Source organism: Aotus nancymaae, unplaced genomic scaffold, assembly GCF_030222135.1.
Source record: "Aotus nancymaae isolate 86718 unplaced genomic scaffold, 86718_ANA_hifiasm-v0.15.2.pri h1tg000015l_1, whole genome shotgun sequence".
In the NCBI taxonomy this organism is placed as follows: domain Eukaryota; kingdom Metazoa; phylum Chordata; class Mammalia; order Primates; family Aotidae; genus Aotus; species Aotus nancymaae.
In genome coordinates, this window is record NW_026988427.1 from 4,234,294 (window position 1) to 4,252,433 (window position 18,140).

At 51.3% G+C, this 18,140-nt stretch overlaps 1 protein-coding gene across 3 annotated transcripts in view; it reads left to right on the forward strand.

Annotated features, from left to right (window-relative positions):
• ERGIC1 (endoplasmic reticulum-golgi intermediate compartment 1) overlaps positions 1-18,140 on the forward strand; it is a 122,378-nt gene that overhangs the window by 98,241 nt on the left and 5,997 nt on the right. For all 3 annotated transcript variants that reach the window (XM_064376563.1, XM_064376564.1, XM_012461147.3), the window contains 2 exons: positions 1,265-1,365; positions 4,029-4,151. In XM_064376563.1, coding sequence (XP_064232633.1) covers positions 1,265-1,365; positions 4,029-4,151 — 224 coding nt within the window. The remainder of the gene's footprint in view (positions 1-1,264; positions 1,366-4,028; positions 4,152-18,140) is intronic.

An 18,140-nucleotide genomic window follows, 5' to 3' on the forward strand; every position in this document is an offset into this window, starting at 1 on the left:
CAGGTGTCTTTTCATTCCAGATGATTCTGCTGCTTCTGACATCTGACAACCATTACAGGGTTGAACAGAGGAATGTTGGTGTCTTCGTGGACTTGGCTCTGAGGCTACAGGGCTTTTCTCAGATTTTCAGGAAGCACTTCCTTTGCTTACCGAGATACGGCTTTGGCAGGAAGGGGCAGGGAGGGAGCGTCAGGACAGCGAATGCTGTCTGCATCCCAGCCTTCTTACAGAGGAAGACTGACTCGACTATGAGACCAGGATTAGAACCCACAGGCCTACATTTCTGTGTTACTTTAGCTCCGTGATCCATGACCGAAGATTCTGGAAGGTCCATGAGCTTCCTGTAAGCATCCCAGAAGGCCCAGGAGAGTTCATACCTTTCCTGGGTGATATTTGGCAGCTCTGGGCCTGCATTCTATCAGCCCAGCATTGGACTCCGGTTACCTCATGCTTATCAGCAGCTGATTCATCCATGCTTTCATTCATGGCCCCGTCCAGTCATCCTTCCATCCGTTCATTCATTCAGTAAGCATTTGCCACAGTCCACTTGGTACCAGGGCCTGCACGGGGCTCTGGGGAAACGGAGATGAGTAAGGCTCCATCCCTGCCTCCAGCAGCTCCCCCATGCAGGAAGAACTGATCTGCCGTTGATTTCTTTCCCCATTTCCTTTCCTTAATGCTTCATCGGTGCAGTTTTTCTGGTTAATAGGCTCTTTCCTTTTTAATACTGAAACCTAGTTTGTTTTAAAAGTAAAACTGTTCACACGGTATCAGAGGATGTACAATGAAATGGGATCTTCCTCAAATCCTGCCTTCCTCCCCAGAAGCAAGAGCTGCCCATGGTTCCTTGGGCATCTTTCCAGATAATGCTTCTCCATATTTGCATGGATAGAGAGCATCTCCCCTTCCCCCAATCCATGGACACACGTCTATCCTGTGGCATGACTCAGTTCTTTTCCCCGTTGGAGAATAGCTGCTCCTAGCACCCACTCTTTCATTGTTGCTCTATTGATGGACACTTGGGTTGTTTCCAGAATGTTAATAATGCATACAGTGCGGGAGGAAAGATCCTGATGGATAGTCTCCCAATTCCCAGTTTCCAAGGGGAGAAGATGAAGAGCAGGTGGTTGGTGGTAAAACTGTGGGAATGAGCCCCCTGCCGGGCCCAGGGAGTTTAGGGTGTAGAATTAGGATTGAAATGACGTAGAACTGTCCGCGGGCAGTGCCCGTCCCCCTGCTTCATTCTGCTGTGTCCTTCCCGCAGCCCTGGCCTCCCACGACTACATCCTGAAGATTGTGCCCACGGTTTATGAGGACAAGAGTGGCAAGCAGCAGTACTCCTACCAGTACACGGTGGCCAACAAGGTGCGCGGGCGGTGGCTGAGCCGAGATGTGTGCGGCGGCGCCCTCTGCTGGCGGAGAGCAGAGGCGACGGGCAGCTGTGCCGACGCGCTTTCTTCTAGTTCCTTTCTGGAGGCCTTTCTTGGGAGTCAGCTTGAGCCAGGCTCTGTCTCTGAGTAAAGATGAAAGGCCCAGTCCCTCCCATGTGGCAGTCTCAGAGTCAAGGGAAACAGATTTAACTAGGAAATAGGGTGTGATGTCTTTGAAAGAGCAGGTAGACTCCATCCTACAAAGGTCCTGGGGTTGCAGAAGTCTCAACAGCCCTGCGTCTGGTCCGAGTCCTTCAGACCCAGACCTCATAGCTGTCACTCATTAAGTACTTCCTGAGGGCTAGACATGCTGAGCTCTCTTCCTCCATCATCTTCTCAATCATCATGACAACACAGACTCCTGCTCTCAGGGCACAGGCACTTTACCCAAACTCGAGGCTACTGAGTCACACCAAGAAGGCTGTTGATTAATTTGCTGTTGATTGACAGGAGCATCCCAGGACCGCAACACTCAAAGTCACGAAGAAGACGGCAGGCCTTGGTGGGCAGCTGAGCATGGTCAGAGTCTGCAGAGTGGGATGACCCCGCAATCAGTGGTCTCAAGCTAAGACAGCCTTGGGCTTCCCCGAGGGATCCCACCAATGGGACATGAATGCTTGAAGCCCGTTGGTTGAGATGCCCCTGCTAAACCCTGGTGGATGAGTTTTTCCCACTTACCACCAGGACTGTCCTTTTTCTTCTATTCCAAGGTTGCCCAAACCCCTTATAAGTGATACCTGTTTAGCTCAGTTAATTATAACAATGGTAGGAGGCATAGCTGTCATTCATTGAGTACTTCCTGGGGGCTAGACATGCTAGGCTCTCTTCCTCCATCATCTTCTCAATCATCAGGACAGCTCTGATGTTGAGGCTGTCATTGACCCCATTCATAGATTTGGCCATTGAGGCCCTGAGAGGTGGTTGTAGAGCTGTAAAGTGGCCGAGTGTGCATTAGAACAGGTTTTCCTTGGGCTCCAGAGCCTGGCCTCTTGATCACCTCACACCTCAGTCTGAGGAAGGGACTGTGAGTCTGCCCACCTGCAAGCCTCTCTCTGTACAATGACTTGGTCCCTCTGGTCTGACTCACCCTAAATTGATGTTCCCAGGAGACCTGTTTCTTTTATTAACTGGGGTACATCTCATTGTAACCCCCACATGCTCACAGCAGCTAAGAGATGGAAAAGCACAGATGCAAGCTCAGGACCACACGGCAGTTGAAATCCCAGCTCGGTTATTCACTAGCTATTGACCCGCAACACATCACATAGCCACTATGTGCCTCAGTTTACTCATTCATATAATGGAGGTGGTACTCACTTCATAAGATTGCTGTCAAATGAGGCAATGTTTTCAAAAGTGCTTAGTCCAGAAAAAAAGCTCTTAGGTAAATGATACTGACTGCTGCTATGTTTCACTCTTATTCTCTGTCCCTCAGCTCTGGGCTGTGACCCAGACCCATCACCCCCCCTGGAGAAAGCTGATCTTCCCTTACTCAAAGGTCCTTTTCCCAGTGCTTTGGCAAGGCCCAGCAGCCAGAACGGCCTGCTCAGCTTGTCTGTGGCTGTAGCCGCAGCCTGCCCTGGGAGCAGGCAGCAGTGACCCAGCGGGAAGTCAGGGCTCAGTGTTACCCCTGGAGCAGCCTGGGCTGCTCAGCTTCAGCATTTGGGGTTTAATTTGGTCTCCAGCTGTTGCAGGTAGGCGAGAACAGCCCACAGGTTTTTAGCGTTTGAAGTAGCTGAACTGGAGAGATTCCAGGGGTCATCATGCCAGGCCCATCAGTGTGTAGATGGGGAAACCAAGTCCCTGAGGTTGGCCCAAGGACGCTGTTAGCTCAGCCCCTTAGTATCCTTAGTCCCTGCTCTGTGCTTTCTCAGGAAAGTTGGTGGTAGGCGGGGGAGGGCGCCTTCTGGCTCTGCAGTTCAGCCCATTCCTCTAAGAAGCTAGCTCACTCCCATCACACACACACAGCTGGCCGGACTCCTGCTTATCCATCACATGTGGCTTAGAATGTCCCCTCCCCAGTCTCCTAGATGCCTCTCAGAAGAATAGGTCATTCATTCATTCATTCATTCATGGCCCCTCCACTCTCCATGACCCTCCATCCCACATGAGTGATGTTGCAGTGTTAGGGATATTCTTGTCTTCCATCTTTTGCAGACTGTGACTCCCTCTGGGGAAAGGGTGGGACTTGCTCACCTCAGGGTCTCCAGCAGCCAATCACAGTGGAGGTGTTCAGCAAACCATTGTTGAATAAATGAATGGGTTTTGCACAGCCTAGGAGTGAAGGAGGCAATAGGCCTTTACTCAGCTGAAAATTACACTTTTCTTTTTACAGCTCTGCTTTCTAATTTATTTTCTGATTCTGGTGCTGCTTCTAGCTCATATGGTCAATTTCTAAACAACCCAGGGGGTCAAAAGTGCCCAGCCGTGGACGACAGAGTTTAGGCCTCTAGGGGAGGGGATGTGAGAGAGGGAGTGGGGAGTCTGGCTTCATGGGGCAGATAGGGAGGAAAGTCCTTTCTGGAGGGTTGCTGGGGGACCCTCTGCAATCCAGTCCCCACCCACCCTGAGACACAGTTTGTACTTCTGATTCTCCAGGAATACGTCGCCTACAGCCACACGGGCCGCATCATCCCTGCCATCTGGTTCCGCTACGACCTCAGCCCCATCACGGTCAAGTACACAGAGAGACGGCAGCCACTGTACAGATTCATCACCACGGTGAGTGGCCTGGGGTGGTGGGTCGGGCCCTGAGCCGACCACCCTGCACCTGCTCTGGGCCCCTTCCCTTGGCGCCCCTTACCTGTTCTCACTAAAACAGGATGCAGCCTGCAGGGCTGGGGGCTCTGGCTGTGCACGGGAGGCGTCGACCCCAAGGATGCTGAGAATGTTGTTAGAAGCACATCAGTATCAATGACGTTTTGTCTAGAAAGTATTTTCCAGAGGGAAATGCCCCGAAATCCATTTAATTCCTGAAGCAGATGTCCATATGACTCCACTATATGTTTATGATTTTCTCCAGTTTCTTTTATTTTTATGGAAATTATTCTTAGCAAGGTTTATCCTTTAATGGATAAATTTTGCAGCAAAGATTTAACTCTTTTTTTCCCATGTCTAATTTCCACTTATAGCTGGTGGTAGGGTCAGGTTTTTCTCTTTCCTTCCTGCCTGTTCTCTCTTTTTTGCCATTGTCTCTACCACGTCCGGTTTTCTCTAGGGCAGCTTCAAGCTGATGTCAGTTTTCCTTTATGCTGATTATTTCTATCATGTCTACTGTTTCCTGGCCTCCCATTCAAAAGGTTCCTTGGGGTCAGAACAGGAGGGTCAGAGTGCCCTACTTCAGCCAAGAGGCCCAGGAGGTATCGAAGAAGCCAGAGTTAACTGAGGTGGAAGAGACAAGGTGACTGTCCCTACTTCATAGATATGGAAACTGAGACCTAAAGATAAATATAGCATCGGGAGGCCCTTATGCTTCTGTACTTCTTCATACTTGTGGTGATGGTTCAAGGTCAAGGTCTTGGCTCTTTCATTTCTGGCAATAACTAGGTCAGTATTAGTCAGGACACTGTTACCGAAGATCCAGAACCAGACCTTGCGCTGGCCTGAGCGGTAGAAGGCCTCGGGCATGGCTGGATCCAGCCTCGAACATTGCCAGGAATAGGTCTCTATCTTCAGATCTGCCTTCCTCTATACTGGCTTCATCCTCAAGTAGAATTTGCCAGTAGAAATGGCCTCTTTCGGCTGGGTGCAGTAGTTCATGCCTATAATCCCAGCACTTTGGGAGGCCGAGGCAGGCAGATCATCTGAGGTCAGGAATTCAAGACCAGCCTGACCAACATGGAGAAACCCCATCTCTACTAAAAATACAAAAATTATCTGGGTGTGGTGGTGCATGCCTATAATCTCAGCTACTCAGGAGGCTGAGGCAGGAGAATCGCTTAAACCCGGGAAGTGGAGGTTGCGGTGAGCTGAGATCACACTGTAGCACTCCAGTCTGGGCAACAAGAGTGAAACTCTATCTCCAAAAAAAAAAGAAGAAAAGAAATGGCCTCTTTCTCAGTCTTTCTACCCCCAGTCCTAGATAGGACAGTGCTCTTACTGGCCCAGCTTGGGCCCCATGCCATGCTTGTGGCCTGGGAAATCAAATGCCCATGTTGGCCAGGCTTAGGCCTTGTGCCCCCTCTAGCATCAACCCCATCCAAACCGCAGGGACACAGATTGTGAGGAATGAGGTTCTTCAAGAGAAAAGGCAGGGGGCAGCTACTGGAAGAGGAAAGAGTAGGTACCAGGAGGCAGAACAGTGGGGTGTGCTGACAGGGCCTCTGTCTTCTCGTCTATGACGTAAGATTGATCATCTGTTCCTGCCACCTCCCAGGGCCTTGTGGGACTCAAAGGAGATCATGAAAGGAGAAGCTCTTTGCAGATAATGAAAAGCCAAGTAGGATAGAGCACAGTGGCTCACACCTGTAGTTCCAGCACTTTGGGAGGCTGACGCAGGAAGATCATTTGAGGCCAGGAGTTTGAAACCAGCCTGGGCCACATTGTGAAACCTTGTCTCTAAGAATTTTCTTAAATTAGCTGGATATGGTGGTGCATACACCTGTAGTCCCAGCTACTTAGGAGACTGAGGTGAGAGGATCACTTGAGCCCAGGATTTTAAGGTTGCAGTGAGTCACGATCGTGCCACTGTACTCCAGCCTGGGCAACAAAGCAAGACCCTTTCTCTAAAAAACAAAATAAAAATAAAAAACCCACAAAACAGACGGAGGGACACAAAGGGTGTCATAAGTCTGGTGCTTACATGAGCCTCAGAACAGTTTTTTGCTGTTCTCTTTGACCACATAAAAATTAGAAACTTCGGTTCGACAAACGACACATAGCATAAAGCGAAAACACCACATGCAGCCTGGGATACTTTCCCATACTTGCCACACATATGGGAAAGGGAAGCCTTCAGAATTCATATGTAAAGAACTACAGATCAGTAAGAAAAAGTTAACAACCAAAACAAACAAACAAAAAAATAGACAAGGCCAAGGACCAACTCCTCACGGAGGAGATCATACTGGTGGCAAAAAGATGCTCAAGTTCACTAGAAATTAGAGTGATGAGATTTCAATCACGACTCATTTCAGGCCAGATGTGGTGGCTCACACCTGTAATCCCAGCACTCTGGGAGGTGGAAGCAGGAGGATCACTTGAGGTCAGGAGTTTGAAACCAGCCTGGTCATCTTAGCAAGACCCCATCTCTACAAAAGAAAAGTTAAAAAATTAGCTAGGCATAGTGGCGCATGCCTGTAGTTTCAGCTGCTTGGGAGGCTGAGGTAAGACGATTGCTTGAGCTCAGGAGGCTGACACTGCAGTGAGCCACGTTTGTGCCACTGCACTCCAGCCTGGGCAACAGAGTGAGACCAGTCTCAGAAAAATAAAAAAATTAAAAGACCTAATTGAATCCTATTAGACTGACAGAAATTGAAAACTTAGCTGGGTGCGGTGGCTCACGCCTGTAATCCCAGCACTTTGGGAGGCCGAAGCAGGCAGATCACTTGAGGTCAGGAGTTCGAGACCAGCCTGGCCAATGTGGCGAAACCCTGTCTCTACTAAAAATACAAAAATTAGCTGGGTGTGGTGGCACGTGCCTGTGATCCCAGCTACTCGGGAGGCTGAACAGGATAATCATTTGAACTAGGGAGGTGGAGGTTGTAGTGAGCCACAATCATGCCACTGTACTCCAGCCTGGGCAACAGAGTGAGACTCTCTCAAAAAAAAAAAAAAAAGAAATTGAAAACCTGAGGCTGGGTGCAGTGGCTCACGCCTGAAATACTAGCACTTTGGGAGGCCAAGGCAGGTGGATCATCTGAGGTCAGGAGTTCAAGACCAGCCTGGCCAACATGGCAAAACCCCGTCTCTACTAAAAAAAAGAAAAAGAAAAGAAAAAATACTGCCAGTACAAAGACTGGGAGGATGTGAAGCCATGGGGACCCACATGTACTACTGGTGTGCAGAGACGTGGGTATAGCCACTCTGAGGGGAGATACACAAAACCCTGGACCCCAAAAATCAGGGAATTTGTGAGCAAATGATTTAAAACAAGACCCAAAAGGGTAGCCCACCCCAAGCAGATCTTGGTGCTGATTCTAACTCCAGCTCTACTCCATACCCATGATAAGCCACACACAAAGATACAAGTAGGTTCCCTGGTGCCTCCATGCAGGTCTGGACCATTCCTCAGAGGCCCTGGGCTCTGTAGCATTGACTGTAGCAGAGAAACCCCCTCCATCCACATCTCACATTAGAGTTCCGAAGGCTCTTCTTTGTCCCCATTTCTGTTTGCTCTTGTATGGAAAGCAGCTGAGACTCTGGGTATTAAAAGCCTCCTGCCATTGCTAAGTGTGGTGGCTCATGCCTACAATCCCAGCACTTTGGGACGCCAAGTCAGAGGGATCACTTGAAGTCAGGAGTTCAAGACCAGCCTGGCCAACATGGCAAAACCTTGTCTCTACTGAAAATACAAAAATTAGCTGGGCGTGGAGGCAGGCACTTGTAGTCCCAGCTACTCAGGAGGCTGAGGCAGGGAAATCACTTGAACCTGGGAGGCGGATATTGCACTGAGCCGAGATCATGCCACTGCACTCCAGCCTGGGAGACAGAGTGAGACTCTGTCCCAAAAAAAAGAGAAGAAAGGAATCATTGGCCACTTGGCAAGTGGCTGAGAAATGAAGCAACTTCATTTATTCACTTAACATTTGCTAGAATTCACTATGTGCAGGCCCCTGTAGCAGGCACCAGGGTTAGCTGAATCATACACAGTCCCTGCCTTCAAGGAACCCCCAGCTGATGGGGCAGATGAGTGAGCACACGGGGCTCTAGTGGAGATACATTGGAGACACTGCAGGCAAGCAACAGGGCACTGTCCCCTTCGTTTGGGAAGCTCCAAGAAGGGAACCCTGTGATGGGTCTTGAAGGTGGAGGAGGAAGGGCCCAAGGAAAGGGAACAGTATGCGCAGAGCTGCCCAGTATAACATGTCCTGTGAAGGGCATGCGACCCCCTTTGGCAAGTTACGGACTCGTCAGTGTGCCATTGACCTTCTGAGAGCTGGAGGTTCCAAGAAGCCACAGGGAAGACCCTTCCTTTGTCAGAAACCCGATGCCTCCCTGACTCCTTCTCCTTCTCTTCCTCTCCTTGGCCACCATCCTGTCCTCCACCTCTGCCTCATCCACCTCTGACCTGGGCTTGAGGGCCACATTGCTGCAGGGAACTTCCCGACATCATTAGCCTGGTGGTGGCTTTTCTGAAGGCCCCGTGCCACCGCCTTGGTTGCCATGGTAACCGTGGGGTCAGCTCTGAGGGAACCAGCTGGCTGGTTGTCCCTGGCAGATGGCGTCATTGTGGAGCTTCAAAGACCCTTGTCACAGGGCAGCAGATGTGGGGATGACGCCAGCACTCAGACACACACATACACACACGGCACAAAGATCCCTGGGAGCTCTCGGAGGGCGGGGTGGGGCGGGGACGGAAGTGGAAGCACCTGCTGTGGCTTCTCTTTCTCTCTTTTTAAAATCAAACACTTGCGTGCAAAGCCCCTAAACGGCAAATGGGGGCCTCTGCAAATAGCTCCTCGGAGGGGCTGCAGATGAAGAGGGGGCTTAGGTCAGGATGTCGTCATGTGGCGGCGGCGGGGCTGGGAGGCAGCTGTGGTGGGCTGCAGTGAGGGAGTGTAGCGGCAGGTGGGGCCTCCCAGATGCATTGCCAAGTGTCAAGTACCTGGCTGCTTCCAGGTTGCTCCTCCAGGGTCTCATTGTCTCAAAAGGACTTGTTTATCCCCAGCCTACACAGTTCTTCCTCCAGAACTCCAGACTTTAGCCAGACTTCCTGGAGCTCCTCTCTCTGGGCACATGGAGCACCTTGCTCAGAGCATTGCTCTGTGCTATATCAGAACATTCCAGCGCAGAGGGAATAAACAGATCGTGTTTGATGACACACAAGTAATCCCCTCCAAAGTGCTCCCCTCCCACACGCACATTTGTCCCCTGCCACTTGCTGAAGCTCCCGTTTTGAGATTGAGATTGCCTTCAAGTGGGTTGTGGTGACAGACTGGATGGCTTCAGAGGTGTCAGATCTCTTTCCTCGCGTGGTTTATTTTGGAGGAAGAGCCAGAAGTCACAAAGTGCCAGTTGAGCCAGTATGGCTGGGACGGTTTTTGCCCACCAAGAAGTAACAGATGGCGATGACACCCTCCCGTTGCATGCTACTCAAAAACCTATCATTCTTGAAGAGTTGCGTAGCTCACTTAACTCATGTTGTGCCCAGGGCTTGGCCAGGGCTCAACCTGGATATGAGGGAGACTTGCTGTAAGGAACCCCACTCACAGACGTTCCTCTCCGCTGCCCTCCTTCATGCTTTCTAACCAGGGCACTCATCCCCCTGACTTCAGATTGCCCTGTATGCTTGCCAGGCCTGATGACGACCTCTGGGTCTGACTTACCCGTGTCCCCAGCACCCAGTGAAGGGCCTGGCCTGGACACAGATGCTCAGAAATGTGTAAAGGACAGCTGCCAAAGAAGTGATCATGTTTTCAGCTAAGAGCACAGTGGCTCACACCTGTAATCCCAGCACTTCGGGAGGCCAAGGTGGGTGAGTCACCTGAGGCTAGGAGGTCAAGACCAGCCTGGCCAACATGGTGAAACCTCATCTCTACTAAAAGTACAAAAAATTAGCCAAGTGTGATAGCTCATGCCTGTAATCCCAGCTACTTGGGAGGCCAAAGCAGGAGAATCACTTGAACCCAGGAGGCGGAGGTTGCAGTGAGCTGAGATCACACCACTGCACTCTTGCCTGGGTGACAGAGCAAGACTCCGTCTCAAAAAAGAAAAAAAAGAAGTGATCATATTTTCCCTAGCCAGACAGGATGAGGGGAAAAAAGTGATCATATAGCTACCATTATTAAGCACCTACTATGTGCCAGGTAATTACATAGTTACTTCCTTTAGCGCCCCCACCAGCAACCCCTCAAGGTAGATGATTTTGTTCCTCTTGTATAAATGGATTAAACTGAGGCTCAGAGAGGTGAAGAAACTCATCCAAGATCACACAGCCAGCACATGGCAAGGCTCAGACCTGACCCCAGTGCCTGCCTCTGCAGCATCCCCTACCCCCAGCACTGTCTCGGGAGCCTCTGTCTTCCGAAACAAGGGCTGTCAGGGTGTTGCAGCAACAGAGCCCCCCGGAAGTCACAGAACTCTTGGTAGGACAGACACCAGGATCATTTGATACAGTGACTTTCATCCTGAGAATCAGGAAGAAATATTAGAGCAGGAAACAAAGTTATATTGTGAATATGCATGGTGAAATCACAGCTTCACACATATAAACCACTAAAAAAGCCAACGTTCATCTAAGGCAGATTGGCTGATAGTTTGCAAGTTTTCCTGCCCATATCTGATACCTTTTGTTCATTTGTTTAGGCTTCTGCAAACATCTGCCAGAAACTAAGGTAGCAAGTGCTGGGGACAGGGAAGGGGGCAGGAAGCATTAAGAAGAAATGACAAAAAAAAAAAAAAAATGGCCGGTGGCTCACGCCTATAATCCCAGCACTTTGGGAGGCCGAGGTGAGTGGATCACCTGAGGTCAGGAGTTCAAGACCACCCTGGCCAACGTGGTGAAATCCTGTCTCTTAAAACAATAAAAAAACAAGAATGGACAAGGCTGGGCACAGTGGCTCATGCTTGCAATCCCAGCACTTTGGGAGGCTGAGGTGGGCAGATCACAAGGTCAAGAGATCGAGACCATCCTGACAAACATGGTAAAACCCCGTCTCTACTAAAAATACAAAAATTAGCTGGGCATGGCAGCACGCACTTGTAGTCCCAGCTACTTGGGAGGCTGAGGCAGGAGAATTGCTTGAAACCAGGAGGCAGAGGTTGCAGTGAGCCGAGATCATGCCACTGCACTCCAGCCTGGCGACAGAGCAAGACTCCATCTCAAAAAAAAAAAGAATTGACAAGAGACAAACTTAAAACTGAGAAGGTTTTACCCCTAAGATTATATGAGTTGGAAAAACAACCATCTTGCCCCTAGAGTGGCAGGAGAGCCTTCAGAGCTCCTATGGGCAGCCTCGGTCCTCTCCTCTCTGCCCCCACCACCCCGCTCAGGGTTCCCTCAGGGTCTCTCTTCCCCGGACCGTGAGCTCTGACAAAGCCAGGGCTTAGTCATCTCTGGTCTCCAGATCCAGTGCATCGATGTGGGTAATAAATAGCTGTCAAACCATGAGCAAACAGGAGAGGTGTACGCCTCGGTCCACCCCCGACCAAGATGATTTCTGTTACCGGAGGGACAGAACAGAACCCGTATTAGGAGTTTCGTGACTCAGGTCTGGAAATGTACGAAACACTTCAGGATCAGGAAATGTACGAAACACTTTCCAGGTCTGCAAATGTACGAAATACTTTCCAGGTCTGGAAATGTACGAAACACGGACAGATCCGTCCGTGGTGTTCCAAGCTGAACTAGATCTTCAAGAAGGTTGTGTTCCAGAGACAGATTGCTCCAAACTGGGTCTGCGCACAGAGAGGGGCCTCCTGGCGCGAGTGTTCCTAGAGCAGGTTCGGGGGCGGAGGAAGAACGTGAGACGGAGTGGGCTCCATTTTGCACAGCAGGCTGATTTTTATAGATGCACAGCTTCTTACTTCACAGAGTTGGCTGACGGGGACCCTTACGTCAGGATATTTGATGCGTAAACCTTAACAGAATTAAGAAGACAAATTCCCTGCATGGAAGCTATCTGTACATGAAGAGAGGGGCTACCAAGAGTCTTCTGGCTGGGAATGAGGCAAGGGGGGCTAACAGAAAAAGCAGGCCCTTTGCAGCCTCCCAAACCTGACTTCTAGTTATCCTTGCTTACCTGGTAGCCCTGTGACCGTGGACAAGTCAGTCCCTCTCTCACCCTCTGTGCCCTTGTCTGTGAAATGAGGGCCGCTGGCCAGGCGTGGTGGCTCACAACTGTAATCCCAGCACTTGCAAGGCCAAGGCGGGTGGATCATGAGATCAGGAGATCAAGACTATCCTGGCTAACACGGTGAAACCCCGTCTCTACTAAAAATACAAAAAAAAATTAGCTGGGCGTGGTAGCGTGTGCCTGTAGTTCCCAGCTATTCGGGAGGCTGAGGCAGGAGAATCACTTGAACCTGGGAGGCAGAGGTTGCAGTGAGCCAAGATTGCATCACTGCACTGCAGCCTGGGCAACAAGAGCAAGGCTCTGTCAAGAAAGGAAGGCAGGAAGGCAGGCAGGCAGGCAGGCAGGAAGGGTCACGTGTAGCAGTGGCAAGGATTGAATGAGAAAAGAGGAGAGGGTGCCATCTCAGACCCAGAACATAGTAGGTGCTCAGCCAAAGTGAGGTTCTCTCGAGGTGGAGTGGGTGGGTATTTTGCAGCCCATAGGCATTGTAAAAATGTCAGGGGGAGGACTCTACTCTCCCCAGGCCCCCGGAGCCCTGGAAGACCTGATACCACACCCTCTCCTCCCCCACCCCCAGCCTTTCCAGAACCCAGTCAACCACTTCCCTTCCATGGCAACACCCCCCACCTCTGCCTCCTCCTCCACGACTTTGGTGTTCTCATCCCCGGCTCCAGCCTGTCTGCCGCTACTGGAGTCTGATGAGACTCCAATTCATTATTTATTTCCTCTTGCGGCGCCTCTTCCACACGCTTTTAAAAACAGTGCTGACGGAGCGAAGGAAGTGACTGAACGGTTCCTGGGCACTTAGAGTGCAGCAGGCAGCTGGACAGTGTCATCCCAGTCCCTGCAGTGGGCCCCATTCTACAGATGGGGGAAACTGAGGCTCAGAGAAGTCAACTGGCTTTCCCAGCCAGGGCCACGGAGCTGGGATTGGACCCCAGGAATGTTTACTCCAGAGCCCACAATCTTGCCTCGCACGGCAGTGTCTGTGGCGCTTCTCCATTGCACGCTACGGGAGAGTAATGGGGGAGTCGTGATGTGCTGGGAAGGCGTTCGTGCTGCTGGAAAACCAGGCAGTTAGCTCCCCCGCCAGTGCGGCTGGAATACATCCTTCACATATCATAAGGAATTAAGAACCGAAATGGAAATGTAAGGGAGACACACACGCACCCCTTTTTAAGGTAGACAAGCTGACTTCATTCTAGTCACAGTGGAAGGTCAAGACGCTGACGGGACCCCGGTAGGAAGTCGCTGGTGGGAACCTCATCGGATGAGGTCTGATGAATGCCACTTCCTGCACTGTCCTCAGGCTCACTGGGGCCCAGGTATTGGATTGTGCTTGTTTTTGTTTCTGGAGCTGTGGCTGCCGCCCAGGGCAGTGGTGCATGCGCTGGCCAAGGTGGCCCTTCCTGGCTCAGAGGCCCTGCTCCCTCATCCCCCACAGGGAAGACCCCACCCCAGGTTGCCCCCAAGCCTTGAGGCCTGGTGGGGAGATACAAGAGCATGGCAGTGGCAAGGGACCAAGCCACTCTCATTCAACGCCACCACAGTCCTAGGGGCTGAAGATTAGTCTTCCCATTTTTTTTTTTTTTTGAGACGGAGTTTCACTCTTGTTGCCCAGGCTGGACTGCAGTGGTGCGATCTCGGCTCACTGCAACCTCCGCCTCCCAGGTTCAAGTGATTCTCCTGCCTCAGCCTCCTGAGTAGCTGGATTACGGGCACCCACCACCACACCTGGCTACTGTTTGTATTTTTAGTAGAGACAGGGTTTCGCCATGTTGGCCAGGCTTGTCTCGAACTCCTGGCCTCAGGTGATCCGCCCACCTTGGCCTCCCAACATGCTGGGATTACAGACGTGAGCCACTGCACCTGGCCAGTCTTCCCATTTTTAAAAGCCAGAAAACTGAGGCATCAGGAGCTAGGGTGGCACAAGGGCACATGGACGGTGTAAGGTATATTGCCTAGTCAAAATGAGGAAACTGAGGCAGGTGTGAGAAAATGAGAATCCAATTTATTCAGCTCCCGGGCAAGGTTCTGTGGTCCGGGAAGAGGCCAGAGAAGTCGCACTGGGCTTCTCAGGGTGCAGGGTTTTATAGGGAGTGGAGGTAATTGATTGGTCTTTAGAGAAACAAAGAGCAGACAGTTTCATTGGTGAGGAGCGTTGATTGATCATTATGGAAACAAAGAGCAGACAGTTTCATTGGTGAGGGGGTTTGATTGATCACAAGGGAAACAAAGAGCACACAGTTTCATTGGTGAGGGGAAGTCAAGGTGCTGATGGGGTGAGCTGCCATTGGTTGCCAGGCGGGACTACTGGTGGGCTGACTGGCTGGGGAGGTCAATGTTAAGCTGCCGTTGGACAAATCTTTGGCAGGCTTTTTAAATTTTGAAGGGGTCGAGTCAGGAATGCAGGAGTGGGTGTGTGGAGAGTGCACAGAGAGACCAGATAGGAGTGGGTGTGGGGAGCCATCATAGAGAGGCTGGCATGGGGAGAGATAAGTGTGTCAGCATGGAGAGGCCGACACGGGGAGAGATAAGTGTATCCATTTAGCTCCAGGTGAGGCAGCCGGCCTTACAGACGGGACAGGTCCAAGCCAGTTCTGCCAGCCTCCAAAGCCCAGGCTCTCCATTGCATCACTTCCCAGGTTAAGGGGCTCCAGGTGCAGCAACTTAATAGAGAAGGGCACCTCCTGCCTGCCCCACCCCGGGTCTCCCCTCCGAGGGGCACCTCCTGCCTGCCCCACCCAGGGTCTCCCCTCCGAGGGGCACCTCCTGCCTGCCTCACCCGGGGTCTCCCCCTCCGAGGGGCACCTCCTGACTGCTTCACCCGGGGTCTCCCCCTCCAGGCCCACCTTCTCATCAGCACTGCCTTCACCACGCCCCCAGCCGACACCCTTTACTTACTCAACAAACATCTCTTGCCCAGCTCCCATGTGGTCAGTTATGTCTGCTATCTTCTCTCCCTTGGGCATTCAGGAAAATGAGAGTTTTCCCAATAGGCTTGAGGTGGTGAGATTCCAGGAGCTCCCTCACTGGCCAAAGGATGGAACCCACCTCTGGCCTAAGGTGCTCTGCCCCATGGGGATGTTCTTCATCACAAACACATCTTGGCATTCACCTGAGGGGACACCCTGTCTGGGCCTCAGCTACCCAATCTGTTGAATGGGTTGCTGTGTAACTTCAGAGGGCCCTTAGAGTGCGTGGGCCCCAGGCAGCCACAGGGAACCTGCCTGCGGTGCCTGGGACGCTCTTGCTGTCCTGTTCTTCTAGAAGTTGTCTTGCCCTCTGCTAAAAGTGTCAGAGAGAGAATAGAAGTTGAGACCCAAAGGCCTGCTCTGGGGAATAAGTGATATTTTACTGATTTTTCTGATTAAAGTGGATCTCAGGTTTAGAAAATCCCAGATCTTAGCCAAAAGGTCAGAGCCATCCAGTCAACTGAAAAGATCAGGTTTCATTTACTGAGCATCTACTAAGTGCTAGGTGCTCCAGACGTGTTTTCAGCAAAGCAGCAGGGGTTTACCCGTTTTATTTTTATTTATTTATTTTGGCGACAGAGTCTTGCTCTGTCACTCAGACTGGAGTGCAGTGGTGTGATCTCGACTCACTGCAACCTCCACCTCGCAGGTTCAAGCAATTCTCATGCATCAGCCTCTTGAGTAGCTGGGATTACAGGCACCTGCTGCCATGCCCAGCTAATTCTTGTATTTTTAGTGGAAACGGGGTTTCACCATGTGACCAGGCTGGTCTCAAACTCCTGGCTTCACGTGATCCTCCTGCCTTGGCCTCCCAAAGTGCTGGGATTACAGGCGTGAGCCACTGCACCAGGCCGGCTTTCCCATTTTATAGATGAAGAAACTGAGACCCAGAAAGGCTCTCCCATGGCAAGAATTAGTAAATTATGCCACAATGCAGCCTCCAAAGGCTGGGTGCTCTCTGCTGCTATAGCAGGGAAACTGGGTGGACTCTGCAGCCCTCACCTTGTGCCGCCCTCACCATGTCCAACAAGGAGGTGCACACCTCCCAGCCCCAGCTTTGCCCTGGGCTCCCCTGGAGAGGCCCGGCTGTCCTCACTTCTCTGTGTGAACAGCAACAGGCTGTTGGAACGAAGTGTCGCAACTGCAATTTGCTTTGTTTTCGTGTTCATTCATTAGTGCTCCTCTCAGGCCCCATCCCCACAGCCCAGGGAAATGCCAATCGCCGTCTTCCCTCCTGCCAGCGGCACCCCTGCCCTCCCCTCTGTGAGTTCTTGAGATCCTGCCAGCATCTCCTCCAGCCTCAGAATATCTGCTGTTGGATCCCATTGTTTCCACATCATCCCAGGAATCCTAAATGTGGCAAAGCCTGTCATCTTGCCACCACCCACATAGGTCTGAATCCCAAGGTAGACACACCACCTGGCACAGCCTCGAGGCTGCATCTTCCCATTTTCCAGAAGGCATAGTGACTTTCTAAGATGAGGGACTGCCATGACCAGCCACTTCCCTGAGCGAGTTCAGGTGTGGGAATGCCCTGGCGCTGGGCATTTCTGAATCTTTCCGTATGTCAGAATCCAGGAAGCGCCACTCCTGGGAGCGCCGGAGCCCTCATGCCAGTCACCTCCTAGTGACTGCCAGTGTGTCAGGGAGGCCTAAGGGATGACAGAGAAAATAATGAAAGCAGGGGCCGTGGCTTTGTGGGCTGGCCGCTAGAGTTCTCTCAGCAATTTTTTTTTTTCTAAGTTACAGGGTCAAGCATGATGGCTCATGCCTGTAATCCCAGCACTTTGGGAGGCCAAGGCGGGCAGATCACTTGAGATCTATTGAAAATACAAAAATTAGCTGGACATCATGGTGGGCGCCTGTAATCCCAGCTACTTGGGAGGCTGAGGCAGGAGAATTGCTTGAACTCAGGAGCAGAGGTTGCAGTGAGCTGAGATTGTCCCACTGCACTCCAACCTGGGTGACAAGAGCAAGACTCTATCTCAAAAAAAAAAAAAAAAGACTTGCTCTGTCACTTAGGCTGGAGTGCAGTGGTGCAATCATAGCTCACTGTAGGCTTGACGTCCTGGACTCAAATGATCCTCAGGCCTTAGCCTGCAGAGTAGCTGGGACTACACCTACCACACCTGGCCAATTTTTTGTTTGGTAGAGATAGGGATCTCACTGTTTCACCCAGGCTGGGCTGAAGCTCCTGGGCTCAAGCAATCCTCCCGTCTCCCAAAGTGCTGAAATTACAGGCATGAGCCACTGGGCCCTGCTGAGTTCTCTCAGCTTTGAGGAACGACACCTGGAATGTGTCAGGATTTCCCCTCCCCTCCCCTCCTCAAGTGAACAGTGACCAGCCCCTTCAACAGATGTGGGGTAATGGGGGCACACTGAGCAATATCAGTAGATACTCACAGGGAGCCTGCCTCCGGGGGCCCCCTCAGCCTTCAGGCTTGCAGACACTCACCCTGTGACTGAGTCAGTTGCATAGCAGTTTCCATACCCCAGGGCCTCAGTTTCCCCACAGGCAATGTGCTTTCCTATGTACCTCAATACACACATTGTCTCCCTCTGGTCGGGGCCAGCCCCATGAGAGGAGAGTTATTGAGAATGGGTGCCAGGTGTCTGTGAGTCATAAGCATTTGGGTTCCAAATTGTGTGTAGATGAATACAGATGTGGTTGGTGTGTGTGTGTGTGTGTGTGGTTATTTTTTTCTTTTGCTTCATTGCACTTAAGTCACATTTTCCTATCTTCTGATCCAAGCTCTAAAAGCGTTTTGTGGTATAAAATC